Source organism: Mastigoproctus giganteus, chromosome 8 (assembly GCF_048544385.1).
Source record: "Mastigoproctus giganteus isolate SK-2022 chromosome 8, ASM4854438v1, whole genome shotgun sequence".
Lineage (NCBI taxonomy): Eukaryota > Metazoa > Arthropoda > Arachnida > Uropygi > Thelyphonidae > Mastigoproctus > Mastigoproctus giganteus.
Genome location: NC_143582.1, coordinates 171240095 through 171260547, shown reverse-complemented (window position 1 = coordinate 171260547; position 20453 = coordinate 171240095). Strand labels below are relative to the sequence as shown.

General features: G+C 37.9%; 1 protein-coding gene across 3 annotated transcripts in view; it reads left to right on the top strand.

The window, feature by feature from the left end:
• Nucleotides 1–20453, top strand: part of SCCRO4 (DCN1-like protein SCCRO4) — a 240956-nt gene that overhangs the window by 111637 nt on the left and 108866 nt on the right. For all 3 annotated transcript variants that reach the window (XM_090379057.1, XM_090379058.1, XM_090379059.1), the window contains exons 4-5: nt 6315–6422; nt 11850–11998. In XM_090379057.1, the coding sequence (XP_090235183.1) occupies nt 11916–11998 (83 nt within the window). In that variant the 5' untranslated portion in view covers nt 6315–6422; nt 11850–11915. The remainder of the gene's footprint in view (nt 1–6314; nt 6423–11849; nt 11999–20453) is intronic.

Sequence of the window (20453 nt, the reverse complement as noted above, 5' to 3'; positions counted from 1 at the left end):
CTTTGCAAAAATGAAATCTTTCTTTTAACCTTGACAATAATTATTTTTTTTAATAAATCTCATATCAATATCAGTGGCAAAACAAATTCTGTCATTCCCCACCAGATTGCAAAACAGTTCCCATATGATCTTTATCAACCATACATCAGTATGTATTAGTAGTACAGTCCATTCCAGTTATTTGGGACACATCGGGACTAGTGCCGACCGGGCTAGCCGAGTGGGTAAAGTACCTGCCCGGCAACCCAAAGGTCGCGGGTTCGATTCCCGCCTCGGGCTTGGATCAAAGTACTGCAAAAATACCTTGGGAGGTGCAATATGGCCACAGAAGCCGATGCGCCAACAACTACCAAATCAAAAAAAAAAAAAAAAAATCGGGACTAGTGCATTTTGGCCCATTAAGCGGCGCCCCCAATTATCCAAAGTTACATGTAAATAGTTAAAAATACAATGTACCCCCCTTTACAATTAGTTCACTGTACAATCAAATCACGTTACGACAAACTAAACATAGTAAAGTACCGTTCACTATACAATGTGCAGTAAGCGCCGGTCATTGTGATCACGTTTGTGAATTGAATTTTAATTCTGTTAAACAGCAATTCTAATTAGCGAAAATAGGAGGAATATTCTCCACAGGCTATAAAAGCAAATATATATTAAGCACAAATTTACCCTTTATTACCTTACGAATTAAAAAATTAAATTATACGTGAAAATCGGAAGAATATACATAATTGGAATAATTGAAAAGTACTGTAATATGTACATACTGTCCTAACTAGTTGACACTTCTGTTCACTGACATTTGTGGGTGGGTGTTAAAATTTAAAACAGTAAAAAAATAAGCAATCAATAACAAAGAACATGGGACACACAAATTGCAAGTAACACAATATGCACAAGTGAGAACGGAGTAACGAGTTACAAAGTTTTAAAAATAGGAATGAAGAGAAAATCCGAAAATTAATTTTTTTATATGATTGAAGATTTCATGGAAGTGTAAACACATTTCACCATAATAACCCACAGAATTCCAGCTGTTGGTACTATCGCAAATTCAGTAAGATCAAGTTTACTGTCCGTTTATGATAGATTTCACTAACAGAAAAGCCCAATAAACAGGTGACTGCTAATTATTTTATGGTTGTGACCTCCAGAATTTCGACTGAACCATGTGGTACCGTTGGAGACAATCGTGGGGTAATCTCCAGTGCTGCAGTCTCCTGCCCTGATTAAACAGCACTGTCCCAATTAAGTGAAGTAAACCCTGGCTATTTTCTCGATTGGTTTCTTTTTTTTTAAGATTTGCCCCAAATAACCGTAATCCACTGTATTAACAACTGTTTTAATAGCTAGTAAAAGCATATTTGCAAGGGGTACACAAGTTTTTGTCCTAACCTTCTGTGTATTCTGTAAACATTGTTTTATCGACAGTATTGGTAATATAGTAATGCATGTTCAAGTCTTTTGTTACAGAACTGAAAGACTGACAGAGTGTCATTGTGGATAAAGTTGAATATAGATCAGTTATCACATTCTGATTTTGCAAAGCAAATGGCCAAGGACTATCTATGTATCTACAGTTCATTAGGATATTTGTCCATCATGTGATATTTTAAAATATTGGTGGAGACAATTCAAGTGTGGCCAGGAGAGAATCCATGTGAGGAAAGAAGTGGCAGCCATCCACATCTTACACTGCTATATTTGTGGAGAAAATGGGACAGCTGATGCCCAGTGACTGCTGGATAATAGTTTAACAGATAGTTGCCGAGACTGGGATAAGGTGTGGATCAGTCGAGAGCATAATTTAAATCATTATTCAATGATTTGAATACGAATAAGGTTTCAGCACAGTGTATTCTTCACTTGTTCACATGTCTTTAGAAAGAAAAAGGCAGGCCTGATCTGTTGAATCAATCACATGTGACTGCAATTTGGCCTTTTGTTTTTTCCCCTATTGTTCATTATCGATGAGATGGTGGATACATTGCTTTGATGCAGAAACAACACAGGTTTCAAAACAATGCTAACGTCCATCATCACCAGCTCCCAAAAAGGCCAGATTTCAACCATCTTCAGCAAAGGTGTTGCTGTCAGTTTTCTGGGCAATGGGTATTATTCTCACAGATTACCTGGGGATGGATAGCATCATCAATGATTTATTACTACAGGAATTTAATTGAGAAATTACATGCAGAAATTAAGGAAAAGTGATGCAGAATGCTCAGTAAAGGCAGGCTATTGCTTCATGACAATGCACACAGCCCACACTCTATTGCAGCCACATCTTGCCTAAATATAGGACTTAGGCAAGTTGGCACTTTCTGACTTTTTTTTTCTTTCCACAGTTGAAATAATTTTTACGTGGAAAGTATTTTTTTAGCTAGCAATGCAGAGGTAATTTCTGCAACAGAAGCATGGTTTCAAAGGCAAAGTGAGACCTACAAAAATGGCTCAAGGAAGTGCCACAAAAAAATGGGAGAAATGCCATTTTGGGTGGTGAATACATAGAGAAGGAATAATATATGTATAATGGGGGATTTTAATTTCCCAGATATTGACTGGAATTTGTGGGTTGGTCACTCACACACTAGCAAGGCTTTTGTGGATTTATTGGATGATTGTTTTCTAAATCAGCATGTTCGGGAGGCAACTAGAGGGAGCAATACTCTTGATTTGATTATCAGTAGTGATTCTTCATGCATTAAGAATCTTCAGATACAGGAACCACTGGTGGCAGTGATCACAGTGTACTGAAGTGGGATTTACTCAAGGAGGTAACTACCATCAGGGGTAAAGGGAAGTGTTATTGCTTTTGTAAAGGTGACTACGATGGTCTGAGACAGTATTTAAATTCTATACAGTGGGACCAACTGATGATGTTACCAACAGCAAACTCAAAATGGGAAGCATTCAAAGAACTCATCTTGGAAGCTACTAGGCTTTACATACTAATTAAGAAATATTGTTCAAGGTTCAGGCCTAAATGGATGTCAGATGAACTAATGAGACATATGGCAGAGAAGAAAAATGCATGGGATACATAAATTAACATGTGACACAGAAGCCTATGATAGATATAAGTTGATCTGTAACCAAGTTACAAAGGAGGTTAGGCAGGCGAAGGCAGATTACGAGCAATCTTTGGCAAGAGATGCAAACAAAAACAGCACGGAGTTCTTTACTTATGTAAACTCTAGAAGGAAGAAGATGAATCAGATTGCTCCACTTGATATCGATGGTTCAACTGTTCATGATCCTGCTCAGGTAGCTAACAAACTAAATCAATGTTTTGCATCTACATTCACACATGAGGAGTTATTCAGAAAGGGGAATGCCATAGATGAAGTAAACACTGGCAGTGAGCTAGATGATCTTGTAATAATTCAGAGTAAAGTGGGGGAGAAATTGTTGAAGATAAATACAAGAAATGCACATGGGGTGGATGGGATCTATCCAGTTATATTAAAGGAGGCAGCAAAGGAAGTAAGCAATCTGTTAGCCATAATTATGAGAGCTTCCTTGGACTCAGGGGAGGTACCCACAGACTGGAGATGTGCAAATGTAACCCCATTCACAAAGGAGGATCAAAGGCTGACACAAGTAATTATAGACCTGTGAGTTTAACTTCTGTTGCAGGAAAATTAATAGAAGCACTGGTTAAGAAGCACTGCAGGATAATCTTGACAAGAATTCAGTTATAGCTCAGACAGGATGGTTCTGTTAAGGGAAGGTCGTGCCTGACCAATTTGATTGGATGTAGGGAATAACTGAGAATTGGATGTAGGGAATAACTTTGATGTTATATATTTGGATCTTAGAAAGGCTTTTGATACTGTTGCACATGGAAGACTGCTGCACAAATTGGAGCAGTGTGGCATTGGTGGCAAATTGTTGCTATGGATAAATGGATGGTTGAGTGGCAGAAGACAGAGTGGTAATTAATGGACACTGCTCATTGTGGACTAATGTTATTAGTGGAGTCCCTCAGGGTTCAGTGTTAGGTCCATTGTTGTTTTCTGTATTTATGAATAATATTGATGATGGTATATCAAGCTTAATGTCCAAGTTTGCAGACAATACAAAGGTTGGCAGGGTTGTTAAGGATGCTACTGACGCTATGTTGCTGCAACAGGATCTGGAAAGGTTGAGCAGATGGGCTGAGAGGTGGCAAATGAAGTTTAACATTGACAAATGTAAAGTACTACATATGGGGAACAGCAACCCCAGAGCAATGTATCAACTCTGTGGTACTACACTGACAGTGGTAGAGAATGAAAAGAACCTGAGGGTAATTGTGCAGGCAGATATCAAGTTCTCTGAGCAGTGCACACGGGCTGCAAGAGTAGCTCATGGTCTTATCAATGATATACAGGAATTTTTCTAGCAGGGATAAGAAAGTGATTATTCCCTTGTATAAGGCAATGGTCAGGCCGCACCTTGAGTACTGTATACAGGTCTGGAGGCTTCATTTCAAGAAGGATGTAGAGCTGCTGGAACGAGTAGAGAGAAGGGCAACAAGGTTAGTGAATGGAACGAAGGTTTGCTCTTACGAAGAAAGGCTTAAGTTTTGCAAATTACAGTGTCTGGAGACTAGGCACTGGCGAGGTGATCTGATAGAGGTGTACAAAGCCTTGAATGGTTTGAGCATGCTCATTGCTGATGGGATACTGCCTCTTGTTCAGAATAATCACCTGAGAGGGCATAAATTCAAATTGAGGAAAGAAAGATGTAGGATAGATGTGCAGAAATTTGCCTTTAGCCAGCGGGTAGTTGGTTGGTGGAACAGACTTCCATCCCTTGTGGAAGTTGATAGCCTAAATAAATTTAAGGCTCAGCTGGACAGGTATTTCGAACGAATTGAGGGGTGAAGTGGAAGAATTTTTTTTTTTTTTTTTTTTTTTTTGCCTGATGCATAAGCTTGCATTATTGCATCATTTGCTTCTGCTAATGCTAAGTCTCAACCTCGTGGGATGCATTGAATATGGTAAGGGGAAAACTTTGATACCCCCTCGTACTAGCTATTAACCAGATGACGTTAAATAATCATGTGAAAATCTCAGTGAAAGACACAGCTGCCCTCTGAGTAAATTCCACATCAGTGCACTGTGATCACTGCCACCTAGTGGTTCCTTTATCTGCTGATTCTTAATGCATAAAGAATCACTACTGATAATCAGATCAAGAGTATTACTCCCTCTGGTTGCCTCCTGACATGCTGCTGTAGAAAACAATCATCCAATAAATCCACAAAAGCCTTGCTAGTGTGTGATTGACCAACCCAGAAGTTCCAGTCAATATCTGGGAAATTAAAATCTCCCATTAGGAGACAACCTGATTTACTGGACTATTTCTTTATACAGTTGTTCATTATACTCAGTTTTGTTTTCCAAGTGCTTATGTCACACCAAACTGACTCAACACTGCACTGTTCACCCATGTCAACTGGTTGCACTTCCTTAGATTTAGTGTTTCTTAACTAACAGCATAACTCATTCCTTCTTATCCTTTCTGTACACATTTTACTCCCCAAAGCCAATTGTGCATTCTTTATATTTGTGTGACATGACGTCTCTGATATCCCAATATCTGCCTTTGATGTTTTGACCGACACCTCAAATTCATTAAATTTATTTACTGAACTCCTAGCATTGGTGTACATACAAGTATATGTGCATCTGTTCTTATTCTTAGCTACTGTAACATAGCCCATGTATTTACTTGTTCCATGATAACTTCCAGCATTCCTCTGAAATCTCCCACGCCTTTTTTTCCAGACTGCTGCTCATTCCAATAGAAGCCAATAAAAATAAAGTGCAGCCATTATCAACCCACTGCAGGATGGAAGCCTCCTCAACAATTCATGCTGAGGGAAATGGACCATAATCTGCCATGCTGGTCCAGTGCGGGTTCGCAGATCGACTGTATTCAGCAGTCAGGGGCTTGAACCCCGATCTACTCAAAGAGCGTGTGCTACTGCACTCACGTTCCTGACCACTCGGCTACGGAGGCCTACAGAAGCCAATACTTAAGCCATAATTAGTTTGTATGTACATAACATGAAGAATGGTCGATGGGGTGCACAAAGTTTTATAAAACTTTATTTTTTCCCTTAGTGTGTAGCATTTTTATTTATTAGAAATAAAGGAATTAATGTTCTAATAGCTGAGTAAAGAATGAAAAGCTACTAGAGGTGTATAAAATACCAGTTTTAATATTTTTTTTTTTTTTTTTTCACTCTTGTACTGTACGCAGATTTCTCACATTGTATTTTTGAATAATGTTTATATTAATATTGTATGTTTCAGTATTCTCTAGATGGCACCCATCAACTCTTCTGAAAAGGTTTAAAATTCTTCATCACGGAGCAACAAAGGAATAACTCTGTCTTCCTTCAGTATCATTTCAAAAATTTGGTAAGTTGGCATTTAATTAATTTTTTCTTTTTTATGAAACATTTCTTATTTTATGTTAAAGAGCAAGATAATTCTTATTTTCTTACCATAAAATTGCAGTTAAGCTTAAATCTCATTAAATATTCTTGTTCTCCATAAATATTGGCCTAGTTAGAAGTTGAACACTCCCGAATAGCATATAGTAAAAGTAGTAGTAGTAGTGGCATGTGATGCAAGAAAGCAAGTGTATGAGCTTATGCAGCATCAGCCAAAAAAAAAAAATCACACCATTCCCTCCAAATGCCTGTCCACTTCCTCCTTAAATTTATTTAACCTATCAACTACCACAATGACAGATGGACCTTTGTTCCAGCAATTAACCACCCGCTGGCTAAAGGCAAATTTCCACACATCTATTCTACTTCTGTCTTTTCTTAATTTGAATTTATGCGCTCTTAGGTTCGTAATCTGAACAAGTGGAAGGATCCCATCAGAATTCAGCATGCTCAATCCATTCAAGGTCTTATACACCTCAATCAGATCACTGCGCAGGTGCCTAGTCTCCAGCCACTGCAATTTGCAGAACTTAATGAAGGGATCCTCTTGGTAAGAGGATCCCTTCATATCCCTCACCAATCTTGTTGCCCTTCTCTGTACACACTCAAGCAAATCTACATCCTTCCTAAAATGAGGCCTCCAGACCTGTACACAGTACTCAAGGCATAGCCTGACCATTGCCTTATACAGAGGGACAATCACCTCCTTTTCCCTGCTGACAAAACCCCATGACCTGCCCTGGCAGCCTGTCTGCATTGCTCAGAAAACTTCATATCTGACTGCACAGTTACTCCCAGGTCTTTTTCATTTTCTACTGCCTTAAGTGTAGTACCACAGAGTTGGTATGTTTCTCTGGGGTTACTTCTGCCCATATACAATACTTTGCATTTGTCAAGGTTAAACTTCAGTTGCCACTTCTTAGCCCATATGCCCAAATTATCTAGATCCTGATGCAGTAACACACTGCCATTACTGTCATTAACAACCCTGCCAACCTTTGTATCATCTGCAAACTTTGACACTAAGCCTGATATATCTTCATCAATATCATTGATAAATAAACAAAACAACAGAGGACCCAACACTGAACCCTGTGGGACTCCACTAATAACATTAGTCCATGAAGAGCAGCACCCATTAATTACCACCCTCTGTCTTCTCCCACTCACCATTCTTTTATCCATCGTAGCAACTTACCCTTAATACCATTCTGCTCTAATTTGTACAATAGTCTTCCATGCGCAACAGTGTCAAAAGCTTACCTGAAATCCAAATATATGATATCAAAATTATTTTTTGCATCCAGTTCCTTTGTAACCACATCATAATATCCTATCAAATTTGTCAGACAAGACTTTCCCTTAACAAACCCATGCTGTGTCTGAGCTATAACTGAATTCTTGTCAAGATGATCCTGCAGTGCATCTTTAACCAGTGACTCCATTATTTTACCCGAAACAGAAGTTAAACTAACTGGTCTGTAATTACTTGTGTCACCCTTCGATTCCCTTTGTGAATTGGGGATACATTTGCACTTCTCCAGTCCGTGGGCCTCCCCTGAGTCCAAGGATGCTCATAATTATGGCTAAGGGTTTGTTTAGTTGCTTTGCCGCCTCCTTTAATATAACTGGATAGATCCCATCCACCCCATGTGCCTTTCTTATGTTTAACTTCAACAATTTCTCCTCCACTTTGCTCTCAGTTATTACAAAATCATTAAGCACCCTGCTACAATTTGATAACCTTCTGCCATTTTCAAACCTTAACTCCTCATGTCTGAATGTAGATGCAAAATACTCATTCAGTTTGTTTGCTATCTGAGCAGGATCATCAATAGTCGAACCATCGATATCAAGTGGGCCAATCAGATTCATCCACTTCCTTTTAGAGTTTATATAAGTAAAGAAATCCTTGCTGTTTTTCTTAGCATCTTTTGCCAAAGATTTCTCGTAATCTGCCTTTGCCTGCCTAACCTCCTTTGTGACCTGATTACAGACTAGCTTATATCTGCCATAGGCTTCTGAGTTGCTTGATAATTTATATGCATCCCATGCATTTTTTCTTCTCTGTCAAGAGTCTCATTAGTTCATTTGATAACCATTTAGGCCTAAACCTTGAACAATATTTCTTAATAGGTATGAAACTTTTAGTAGTTTCCACGATTAATTCCTTGAATGCTTCCCACTTAGAATTTACTGTTGGTAACATCGTCAGTTGATCCCACTGTACAGAATTTAAAAACTGTCTGAGACCATTGTACTCACCTTTATGGAAGCAAAAACCCTTTCCTTTACCTCTGATAGTAATTATATCTTTAAGTAAATCCCACATCAGTACACTGTGATCACTGCCACCTAGTGGTTTTTATCTGCAAATTCTTAATACACAAATGATTGCTGCTGATAACCATATCAAGAGTATTACCCTCTCTGGTTGCCTCTTGAACATGCTGCTGCAGAAAAGAATCATCCAATAAATCCACAAAAATTCTTACTAGTGTGTGAGTGACCTACCCACAAGTTCCAGTCAATTGTGAATTGGGATTACATTTGCACATCTCCAGTCTATGGGTACCTCCCCTAAGTCCAAAGAAGCTCTCATAATTATGGCTAGGGGTTTGCTTACTTCCTTTGCTGCCTCCTTTAATATAACTGAATAGATCCCATCCACCCCAGGTGCCTTTTTTATGTTTATCCTCAGCAATCTCTCCTCCACTTTCCTCTCAGTTATTTCAAAATCATCTAGCTCACTGCCAATGTTTACTTTACCTACGTCATTCTCCTTCCTGAATAACTCCTCATGCGCGAATGTAGATGCAAAATACTCGTTTAGATTGTTAGCCACCTGAGTAGGATCCTCAACTGTTGAACCATCAATATCCAGTGGACCAATCTGATTCATCCCTTTCCTTCTTGACTTTAAATAGGTAAAGAACTCTTTTCTGTTTTTCTTTGCATCCTTTGCCAAGGATTTTTCGTAGTCTGCCTTTGCCTGCCTAATCTCCTTTGTGACTTGGTTACAGACCAACTTATATCTATCATAGGCTTCCATGTCACCCATTAATTTGTATGTATTCCATGCATTTTTCTTCTCTGCCACATGTCTCATTAGTTCATCTGACAACCATTTAGGCCTAAACCTTGAACAATATTTCTTAGTTGGTATGTAAAGCCTGGTAGCTTCCAAGATTAGTTCCTTGAATGCTTCCCATTTTGAGTTTGCTGTTGGTAACATCATCAGTTGGTCCCACTGTATAGAATTTAAATACTGTCTCAGACCATCATAGTCGCCTTTACGAAAACAAAAACCCTTCCCTTTACCTCTGATGGTAGTTACCTCCTTGAGTAAATCCCACTTCAACACACTGTGATCACTGCCACCTAGTGGTTCATTTATTTGCAGATTCTTGATGCATGAAGAATCACTACTGATAATTAGATCAAGAGTATTGCTCCCTCTTTTTGCTGCACGAACATGCTGATGTAGAAAACAATCATTCAATAAATCCAAAAGCCTTGCTAGTGTGTGAGTGACCAAACATTCATTGATTCAATGATTATTCCTTCCTTGTCAGGTGTTTTGTTGATCAACTCATAAAAGGCATCCTTCTCTTCATCACATCCTGCCTGTTGGGTGTAAGTGCTAATAATATTCAGCACACATTTGTCAGTCAATAACAGTAATTTAAATTAGCTGGTCACTTTTCTTGCACATTCCACTACTGCATTCTCTAGGTTATCTTCAACCACAACTCCTTCATTTCTCCTATTATCTGTGCCATAGTATATTAAGTCCTCATCTAGTTTTTCTCTCACCATTTGGTTTTCTGGACACACAATACATTGATTTTCCTTTTCTTCATAACTTCCACAAGTTCCATTCCTTTCCTAGTAATTGTTCCTACATTAATCGATCCTGCTCTGACCGTTGTCCTCTTATATTTTATTTTTGGTTTTTTTTGTCCCTGCGTTTTTGCCCTTAATTATTTCCCACTACAGCCGGGATCTGCTTGCCGCCCTAGCCCTCATACTATGCCTTTGTTTTCGTTCCACCATGTTGAATATGCCTAGCCAAATTTACAAGCAGGCTGGCCAGGCCTGTTGCTCTTGGTTATATTTTGGTGTTTCCTTCACCTAGCAGACCACCTTCCTGGGCTGTTGAACTCCACTGTCCAGATGATACTTATTTGAAGGAGGTATATACTCGTCATGTCACAGGGATGTCACAAGTCATGGTGGCTTTTCATGGAGCTGTCGGTGCCCAACCGGCAGCCCACCACAACCTGCTATCCCTGCTGCTGCTGCTGCTTATCCACGACTGCTTATTGTGCAGCGAACCACTATACCTTGTGGCTGACTCACTATCTGCATCCTGTGGATGCATCTAGTTGCATGCAGCTTTATACTCTTGCAGGACCAGAAATGTTTCCTTTACTGTTTCATTTTTTTCCCTTTTTCTTAATTAGTTTATTTTAGTGTGCATGCATGCACAACTGGAACACAACTTGGACACAGAGCAGTCTGGGTTGCAGAGCAGAGCATGTGCAACTGGGACACAGAGCAGTCTTATGAGCATGCATGCACACTCACAAGACTGCTCTGTGTCCCAGTAGAAGCAGTGCAAAAATAAATTTCGCCTCTGCCTACAGATTTTATAAAACCATTAGTCTGTTTATCTCTCAAGCGAGTAGTATTCCGAACACTTAACTCTGCCTCGGTTGCATCAGCAAATATTCTTGCACCTATCAAGATAATGACTTATTTATATTTCACTTTAATCAGAGGAAAAGAAAAAATTTAGTTAATATAAGAAATAAAAATTTAAAATATCTGAAATGTAATGAACTGTGTACATTAACTGACTTTTGTGTCATTAACTGACTTTTGTGTCAGTTAATGTACACAAAGTTGTACATTAACTGACACAGTTTTTCTCGTAGTTGCCATATATATATATATATATATATTCAAGATTCTCCTTTTCATTAGAAAGAGTAATATCTGGCTGAATTTTCATAAATTACTTTTATTTGTGTCTGCATCGATTGATTGTGGTATAAAGGTAAACAAAGCACATTCCTTGAGATGAGATAGGTCAAATGATAAATTCTTTATAAAAATAAATAAAAGCTCTTACTACTTTAGCATCTGTTATTACTTGTAATGAAGATACCTTTTCTCTTTCCAAAATGGCAAAATGAAAGTCAAGAAAATTTATTGAAATTAAGGAAGGATATGTATATGCAGCTATGTATTATATGGCTCATACCACATAGATCTGTCTTCTTTGCATCATTTTGCATATGCTAAAGAAAGTCTTCCTCCCCCTCCCTTATTGTTTTTCTCATTTGGTTCCGTTAGAAATTTCATGAAAGAATCCTTTGTTCTTTAGACTCTTCAAGACAGGACACCATTCTTTACTACTGGAGTCCATTCACGTTTTCCGTCGTCTAGTGTCATGCCTCCCCAACGGCGTAGGAGGTCTGAAGGTATAGAAGACGAATCCAAAATATCCAGCAAAAGAGCCAGAATGAATCACAAGTAAGCAAAAATAGCTTCATCCATATTTTTTTAGCACGAGTATGCATATACAAATAAAAGGAGTCATAAAAACTATATTGAAGCTGTGTAAACAGATATGAAAACCTTGACAGAATAACATGCACAAAGCAGCAGACACTAATTTTGCTAGCCGAGTGGTCAGGAGTGGGAGTGCAGTAGCACACGCTCTTTGAGTAGACTGGGGGTTCAAGCCCCTGAATGCTAAATACGGTAGATCTGCCAACCCACACTGGACTGGCGTGGCAGATTATGTCCATTTCCCTCAATGTGAATCATCAAGGAGGCTTCCTTCCTGCAGTGGATTGATAATGGCTGCAGTTTACCTTTTAACATCAAATTTAATAACAGTAATATTAAAGATACAAAAATAATGTTATAGCAGAACAGAGGTAGAGACTATGAAAGTAGGGTTAGAGCAGGACAGAGTTAGTCCATAGAAATAATTTAGAATATGAAAGCAGTGCAAAGGCCAGGAATAATTTAAAACCAAAAGAGTAATAAAATTAAAGCTAACTACTGAAGAGACTAGCTTATTATGAAGTAGTAGGAAATATCACACATTTTGGCAGAAAAATTATGCCTAAATATATGGGAATCAAAGCAGTAGAAACAAATGGCAAAGCAGCAGAAAAATATTGCCCATTGTGGCAAAAGTCAAACTACATATTTTACTGGTTACAGATAAAACAATCAGAACTGAGTAAGCCATGGTCTAAATAGTGAAATAGCACAGTTGTGTAACAAGCAGGAAAAAGAATAAAAAAAAAAAAAAAAGCAAGAAATGTCAACCATGAATCCCATACTCTTCAGAAACCTGCTGGTATAAAATGACTGACTAGCACATTTTGTAAAACCAAGCAGAGACCCACAACAAAACATCATTGCTTGCTTGACTTTGACTGGTTTGCTCATTTGATTGGCTGCAGTTTTCATGCTAAAATACAACAGGAAAAAAAAAAAAAAAAAGCAATGTAACATAAACCAAGAGCTGGAACTGTGACATAAGCACAAAAAAACGAAACTGAGTGGAAATATATATATATAAATAATACTTGTATATGCATTACTAAGCTCAAAGAGCAAAGTGAACCTGTTAGCCATATAGTTTTGTTGAAATATGTGTTATTTAATGCTACTGTTTTTAAGCTAGTCTCTTCAGTAGCTTTAAATTTATTACTCTTGGTTTTAAATTGTTCCTGTCCTTTTCCTTGCTTTCAGATTTTAATTATTTCATGATCCCTATATAGTCTTTTGCTACAATATTACCACTGCTTTTGTATTCTTTGATACAGTAGAGCGTCAGTTTTCGGGATAATTGATGTCATACCTCTTCCAGATAGCCAAATTTTCTGGATAATCGAACATAAAGTAAGATTAAATAAATTTAATCTTACCTTATTAAACTAAATAATTAAGATTCATTAAATTTAAAAAAAAATTATAAACCAATTTTGTAAAACAGAAACAGCCATCCAGGCATATTTATGAGTTTTATACAAAACAGGAAAATTAGAAAGATTTTTAAATGCTCTCGGTTTTTTCAACTTCAGGTGGCAAGCATTTCACTACTCTAATATTGGTTACAGTTGAGTTTGTTCATAGCTGTTACCTAAGCATTTTTCCGTTTGTCAAAGACTTGAATTACACGAGTGCAGCCATAGAACATGCAAAAAAAATTGCATTGACAGAATTTTTAAAGAGGTGTGACTGTTGGTGCACTTTTAGCATGCTCTTCAGCAGGTCTGGTTTCTCTTATGGGTTCAGAGACTGGTGTGATTTGAATCACATTCTATGTACAGACTCAACTGCAGCCAAAACTATACAGGAGGCCCTTGTTATAATGCGGTTTGCTCTACGCTGATTCTCTATAATGCTGTTCTTATATTATAAGCCATATCTCACACTAATGCTGTCACAACTCGCTGTAACACTCTTTTACCAGCCAGATTGAATTTTTGGCAAGTTTAATGAAAATGTTTCATCTGATGTAGTCGATAGCTTGAAAATGAATAGCAAGACAGCATTAAAATGTTTCCCATGCCAGCTTGAGAAATTTTCTCCCATGCCAATTTAATTGCAGTACAGTGACTTATGTAGTTCTGAAGTCAACATTTTAAAAAATGATCAATATATTGCTTGTAATATTTGTGTTATATGCATTTATCCAAAGTCCTAGTCATCACTCAGTGCAGCGTTAGACATCGTCCATAACTGACAGTTTACTCGAACATTGTATCATAATTAATGCTACATTTTCGAAGAGTTAATAATGGCAGATAAGAATTAAAAAGCAACAACGTCTGGACACTGTACCAAGACTACAAAGGTAAGAAAGACTGAATTTGAAAATTAAATTAGACGTTTTGAAGTGAATCGATTCTGTTCCGTGACAAGTGGAGATGTATGCAATAATTTAGGACTGACAGGTTTAACTGTAAGAACAATTATAAAAAATAAAGAATTAATTTTAGCAGTGGGAAAGACAGCTGCTCCACTGCAAGCAACAAAGTTGGTTAGGGCTAGGCTGGCTATTATGATTGAAATAGACTTCTAAATTTTATTGAAGATAATATTCAACACAGAATTTCGTTAAGTTAATTTTTATTAAAGAAAAAGCGATTAGCCTATATGATGATCTGAAGAAAGCTAAAAGGAGACCTGAAAATGAAAAGAGGTGTTGATCTATGCATTCCTCTGACCATGTCTCTTGAAGACAGTTTGTTACATGAATGTTCCAATATGTCTTATCACTTTTCAATACCTTCTTGACTCTGTCATGTCAGAAGAGTGATTTGGGCTAACAATGATTGGGCAGCATATGTACCTAGTAGGCATATAAAAGGTGTATTAAGGTTTAACTGTCTCTGCAGTCTAAAACTATTCCAACCCAAAAATTATTAATAAGAATGAATGGAAGTCTAGTTAAAGTGCAGTAAGGATTAATAAATTAAATTTAATTAGAATAACTGAGTTTAGTAATTAAGTGTTAGGAAGTGGATTGGATATAGACAAAATTAAATAACGAGACTTGCAATAAAATAAATATAATGAAATATTTTGTACTTACAAGTTATCCATACATTTCTGGACGCCATCTCTTCTGTAAGCCTTTTTAATGCTTTGCTTGTTTTTTTTTCTGAATGTCTTCAGTGGACTGAAAATGGGTTCCTTTAAGTACACTTATCAGTTTAGGGAAGAGAAAGTCACAACGGGCTAGACCTGGGGAATAGGGTGCATAGAAACTAGTGAACAGAGAGTGCATTGTGTTCTAGAGCAGCATTTCTCAAACTGGGTTCCGTAGACCAGTTCCAGGGGGTCCGCAGAACAGTGTAGACCACATATATATATATGCATGTGTTACATATAGGAGCCTGCAGATTTTTTTTTTTTTTTTTTGATTTTTGAAAGTGTCTGTAGATCTCAGTAGTTTGGGAACCACTGTGCTAGAGCATTGTCTTGTTGGAGCATCCACATCCTTCCACAATTCAGGTCTCTTCAAATTTTTTCGTGTAGTATGTTTGATTGATGCCTGATTTGGTGGGACCTATCCAGCCATAAAAATTCCTTAAATATCAAAGCAAAAAAAGCAAGAATGTCAAAATCATGCTTGTTTTAAGAAGCATGATTTTGACATTCTTGCTTTTTTTGGTCTGGGGTATTGTTCTGTCTTCCACAGTATTGAATGTCCTTTAGTTGATGGATCATACTGGAACAACCAACTTTCATTGGAAGTAATTACAGTATTCAGAAAGTCTGGATCTTCAATTTTTTTCAAAACATATTCACAAACTTTGAGTCTTCTCATTCTTTGATCTTCATTCAGAATTTTTGGCACCATCTTGACACTTCTTTCATGCTTAAATTTTCAGTTAAAATTTGTCTAACTTTTTTTCCATATTGAGTTCTGATGCAACCATTCTAATACTTAAACAACAATCACTGCTTTTTTTTTTTTTTATGTAAACCCCAAAGACGAGAGGTATTAGAACCTATAGTACTTAGTACTGTGCTTGGGTTGGAGGTTGAGAAGACGAAAGAAGATATTTGTTGACGTTGGACTTGAACTTCTGTAGACTGTAATTTTCAGGAAATACGTATGAAGGAAGACAGCAGTTGAATGAATAAACGAGGAAGATGAAAAGTTGGTTCTGTGGGTTTGAAGTTGGACAGTAAATGGCTGGTGGCGGCACGTGTTCGGTTTGTTTTGAAAGAGAGAGCGGGAATTATAGAAGCCAGTTCAGAAGAACAGTGCCCATGGAAGTATCTGTAGAAGAGACAGCGAGTGGAGAAACTCTGTTAGAGATGAATCATTAATTAACCTAACTGCCCTCTTCTGAATGGAATCAAGAAGCCTGAGAGAGGTTTTGGGGGCGCTACCCCAGATGTGGGAACAATATTCCATTGCAGGGTGGATTTGCGATTTATACAGAGTGAGCAGCTGTTTGGAAGAAAAGTAATGCCGAGAGAGAGAAAGAGAAAACAAAGTTTTTTAGATGCAGAGGAAGCAATATTTGTAATGTGCTTGTGCCAAGAGAGATTAGAAGTCAGGGTAATCCCCAAAAGAGATATATCATTTTGCCTAGAAATTGGAGTGTCACTAAAGATAAGCATAGGAGCAGAAGAATCCTTTTTGCAAGATATAAGACAAGACTGAGTTTTAGAAGGATTCAAATCAACTAAGTTGTCTTTGCCCCACTGGAGAATTACCTGAAGATCAGCATTTAAGGAATTGGTAGCAGATTTTTGAGAACTTGAAGCTGATTGAACAGGGCAAGGTTTCTCAAAATGGAAAGTGGAATGCAATGTGCTATCATTGGCAAAACTATGGATAGGATTTCCAGTCAATGGAAGAAGATCATTAATATACAAGAGGAAAAGAGTGGGTGGAAAGAACTGAACCTTGGGGGACACAGACATTAGTGGAGAAGTTAGAAGACAGAGAGCCATCACCCTCAATGAGCGATCAGAGAAAACTGAATAACTAATTACTAAAAACAGTTGGCAAACCATAAGATGGGAGCTTGTTTAGAAGACCTTTATGCCAAACACGATCGAAAGCCTTTGAGGTGTCAAGAGCAGCTACTTGTGTTTCACCGAACCTTTCCATTGAGTTAGTCCATAAATGGGTAACATAAGCCAGAACATCCCCAGTGGATCAACACTGACGGAATCCATACTGGCGATCGTTGATCAGACGGAAGGTGTCTTGGTAGTTTAAGAGTTGGCAGTTAATTGATTTCTCCATTACTTAAGAAAGAGTAGAAGTAATTGCAATGGGACGATAATTGGATGGGAGGGATTTGTCACCCTTTTTAGGAACTGACTGGATATGAGCAAATTTCCAAGCAGAAGGAAAAACACCTTTGGAATAAGAAAGTGAAAAAAGAGGCGGCAAAGAATAGGAGTAAGTTCAGGAGCACAGGTTTTAAGAACAAGTGGAGAAATACCATTGGGTCCTGAAGCTTTCTTAGCATCAAGATTTGTAAAAATCCTTCTGACATCCTTTTGACGGAAGACCACAGGAGGCATTGAATGGATCGTGTTGGGAATGGTGGGAGGTGTTTTACCAAGATCATTACTATATGAGTTGGAAGAAAAATGGGATGCTAGCAGGTCACCTTTATCCTTGGCTGAAGTGAAAACAGAACAGTCTTGTTTGGACAGAGGTGGGAGCAGAGATGGGCTAAAGTTGCGGCCAATAGCTTTGCCAAAGGACCAGAATGCTCGGCTACCATTTACGGCAAGAAGCAAGTTTTCTACTCTTAGCCTGTTCAAATTCTAGTTTGGACTGATTAATAACTGCTTTACAATTGTTGCGAGCTTTGGTGTAGGCAGAAAATGAAACTGAAGAATTAGAAACAAGCGAATTACGATATGCAACATTCTTCTCTTGAACAGCCTTAGCACATTTATTGGAAAACCAAGGTTTAGATAAAGGACGAGATTTTAAAGTGGAGTGTGGGATAAAGGATTCCATTCCTGCAAGAATAATTTCACTGACATGATCTGAATAACGTTGACATCAGAAGTTTTGAAACAGTAATCTGACCAAGGAAAAGAAGAAAAGAAATCTCACAGGTCATCCCATTTTGCATTCATGTAATGCCAAACAACACAAGGTTGGGAATAGCTATGAGATAAAGGCTCCATTGGAGAAGAGACAATCACCAAGTTGTGATCTGAAATGCCTGAAGGACCTCTCACTTCGACAGTCTGCTTAGAAGGGTTGTTTGAGAAAAAGATCAAGCATGTTGGCTGTATGATTAGGATTGTCTGGTATTCTTGTAGGTAAATAGATGACTTTCATCAACCTGTAAAATACTACCACTTTGCTTATTGGAGGCCTGAAGTGGTGAAACCCATGTTTAGTCTCTAGAGGAAAGTTTCCGGCATTCCCCTCTCCCCATACTTCTCCTTCAACCCATGCACGGTACTAAGTACTATAGGTTTTGATACCTTTCGTGTTTGGGGTTTTCATTAAAAAAAAAAAAAAAAAAAATGAACAATCTGTGCAAGGTCACTAGTAATTGCAAAAGCCTCAGCACCTCGACCAGCTGGGTCGGTGTGACTAGAAAACAGAAGCCAGCTCGAGTTGTGAACATTAAAATCACCAAGGAAAATTACCTCACTGTTAGGAAAGTTGGACTGGAGGAAGTCAAAAAGCTCCAAGTGATTAGTGGAGTTGGGAGAACAGTAGAGACAACAGATGAATTTTACACGATGAGGTAGAGATTTTAAGCTGGAGAAGATGAAAGAGTAGATTTGAAATTGCCAAGTCTCTGACAGGGAATATCAGAACGGACATATGCACAAGTACCACCTTTGAGGTGAAAGGAATCATACAGCAAATAATTTGGGCAACTGAGATGAGCAGTGGTTGAATCAACTGATAACTGAAATTCTGTTAGAAAAAGTACATGGGGTTTGGCAGACTGTAAGTGGAAATGGATGTCATTGAGATTAGAATTGAAACCATGTATATTTGTAAAACGAACCAAGAAGTGTTTGGGAGTTTTAGATCTTTTTGCAGATAAGTTTGCTCTATTATTTTGACAATTCATGGTGTATTCAATAGTAAGAAAAAGTGGGGGGAGGAGGACATGCTGTATGAAGTAATGAAATTTTTGGATATGGTGCACACATGGTAAGAATATACCCAGATCCTTGACATAATGTGGCCTTGGCAATTCCTCCCCCCCCCCCATACACTAGTTGGACTCCCTCCAGTCCGACAGAGTAGAGGCAGCAAGATAGTGTATAATCTGATCCGGAAGTCTCCTAGAGCGTTACCAATAGATTCGGTCCGGTGTACTAACTAGCGGCCAGTCTGCTAACACCTTTTCAGAGCTGTACCCTCAAAATGTAAGGAAGTTTGGATCTCGCCATGGTGTTCATTATAACCTCAAAAGACATCAGTCATACTGCATGAGGAAGAGATGCAGGATGGTTGACTGGAACTTAGCCTGATGACTCTGAGTAGAGCAATTCTACAGAGAAATAATGTGGGCCAGTAAATCAGTCTTATACTGGGAGATTTTAACTCTCCGGACATTGACTGCAACTTGTTGGTTGGTCATTCACACACACTAGCATGACTTTTCTGGATTTATTGGATGACTCTTTTCTACAGCAGCATGTTAGAAAAGCAATAAGAGAGAGTAATACTTTTGATCTGATTATCAGCAGTGATTATTTATGCATTACAAATCTGCAGATAAAATAACCATTAAGTGGCAGTGATCACAGTATATTGGTGTGGCATTTACTTAAAGATATAACTACCACCAGAGGTAGAGGGAAGGCTTTTGTAAAGGTGACTACAATGGATCAACTGATAATGCCATCAGCAAATTATAAATGGGAAATATTGGGAATAATCATAGAAGCTACTAGGCTTTTCATACCAACTAAGAAATACAGTTCAAGACTTAGACTTACTTGGAATAGAGATGAACTGATGAGATTCATGGCAGAGAAGAAAAATGCATGGGATGCATATAAATTATCACATGATACATATATACTGGTGTTCAAAGAAAGTGCATCAGCTAGGAATTTCAAATTTCTAACCCTTTTTTGTGATTGTATGTTACATTGACTAACATCACAAATAGAAATAGAAACAAAAGTTATTTATTAATAGTTAAGGCAAAGCTAAGTAATATTTGACAGTTGCTCTCAAAATATTCCAAAATGAACATTTGAAACCTTTATACAACAGTTTTTGGTAAACACGACAATTATGGCTGAAATGTAATCAAAAGCCCTCAATTTGCTTCAGTCTTATCATTTTAAATGGGAAAACAAAATGAAAAGTTCACCATGTGCAAACTAATATTTTGTTGAACTGCGTCTGGCCCTGATGACAGCAGGACACTGTCAAGGCATTGACAAGATCAATTTCTGAAGATAGTCAACTGATAGTTCGTGGTTC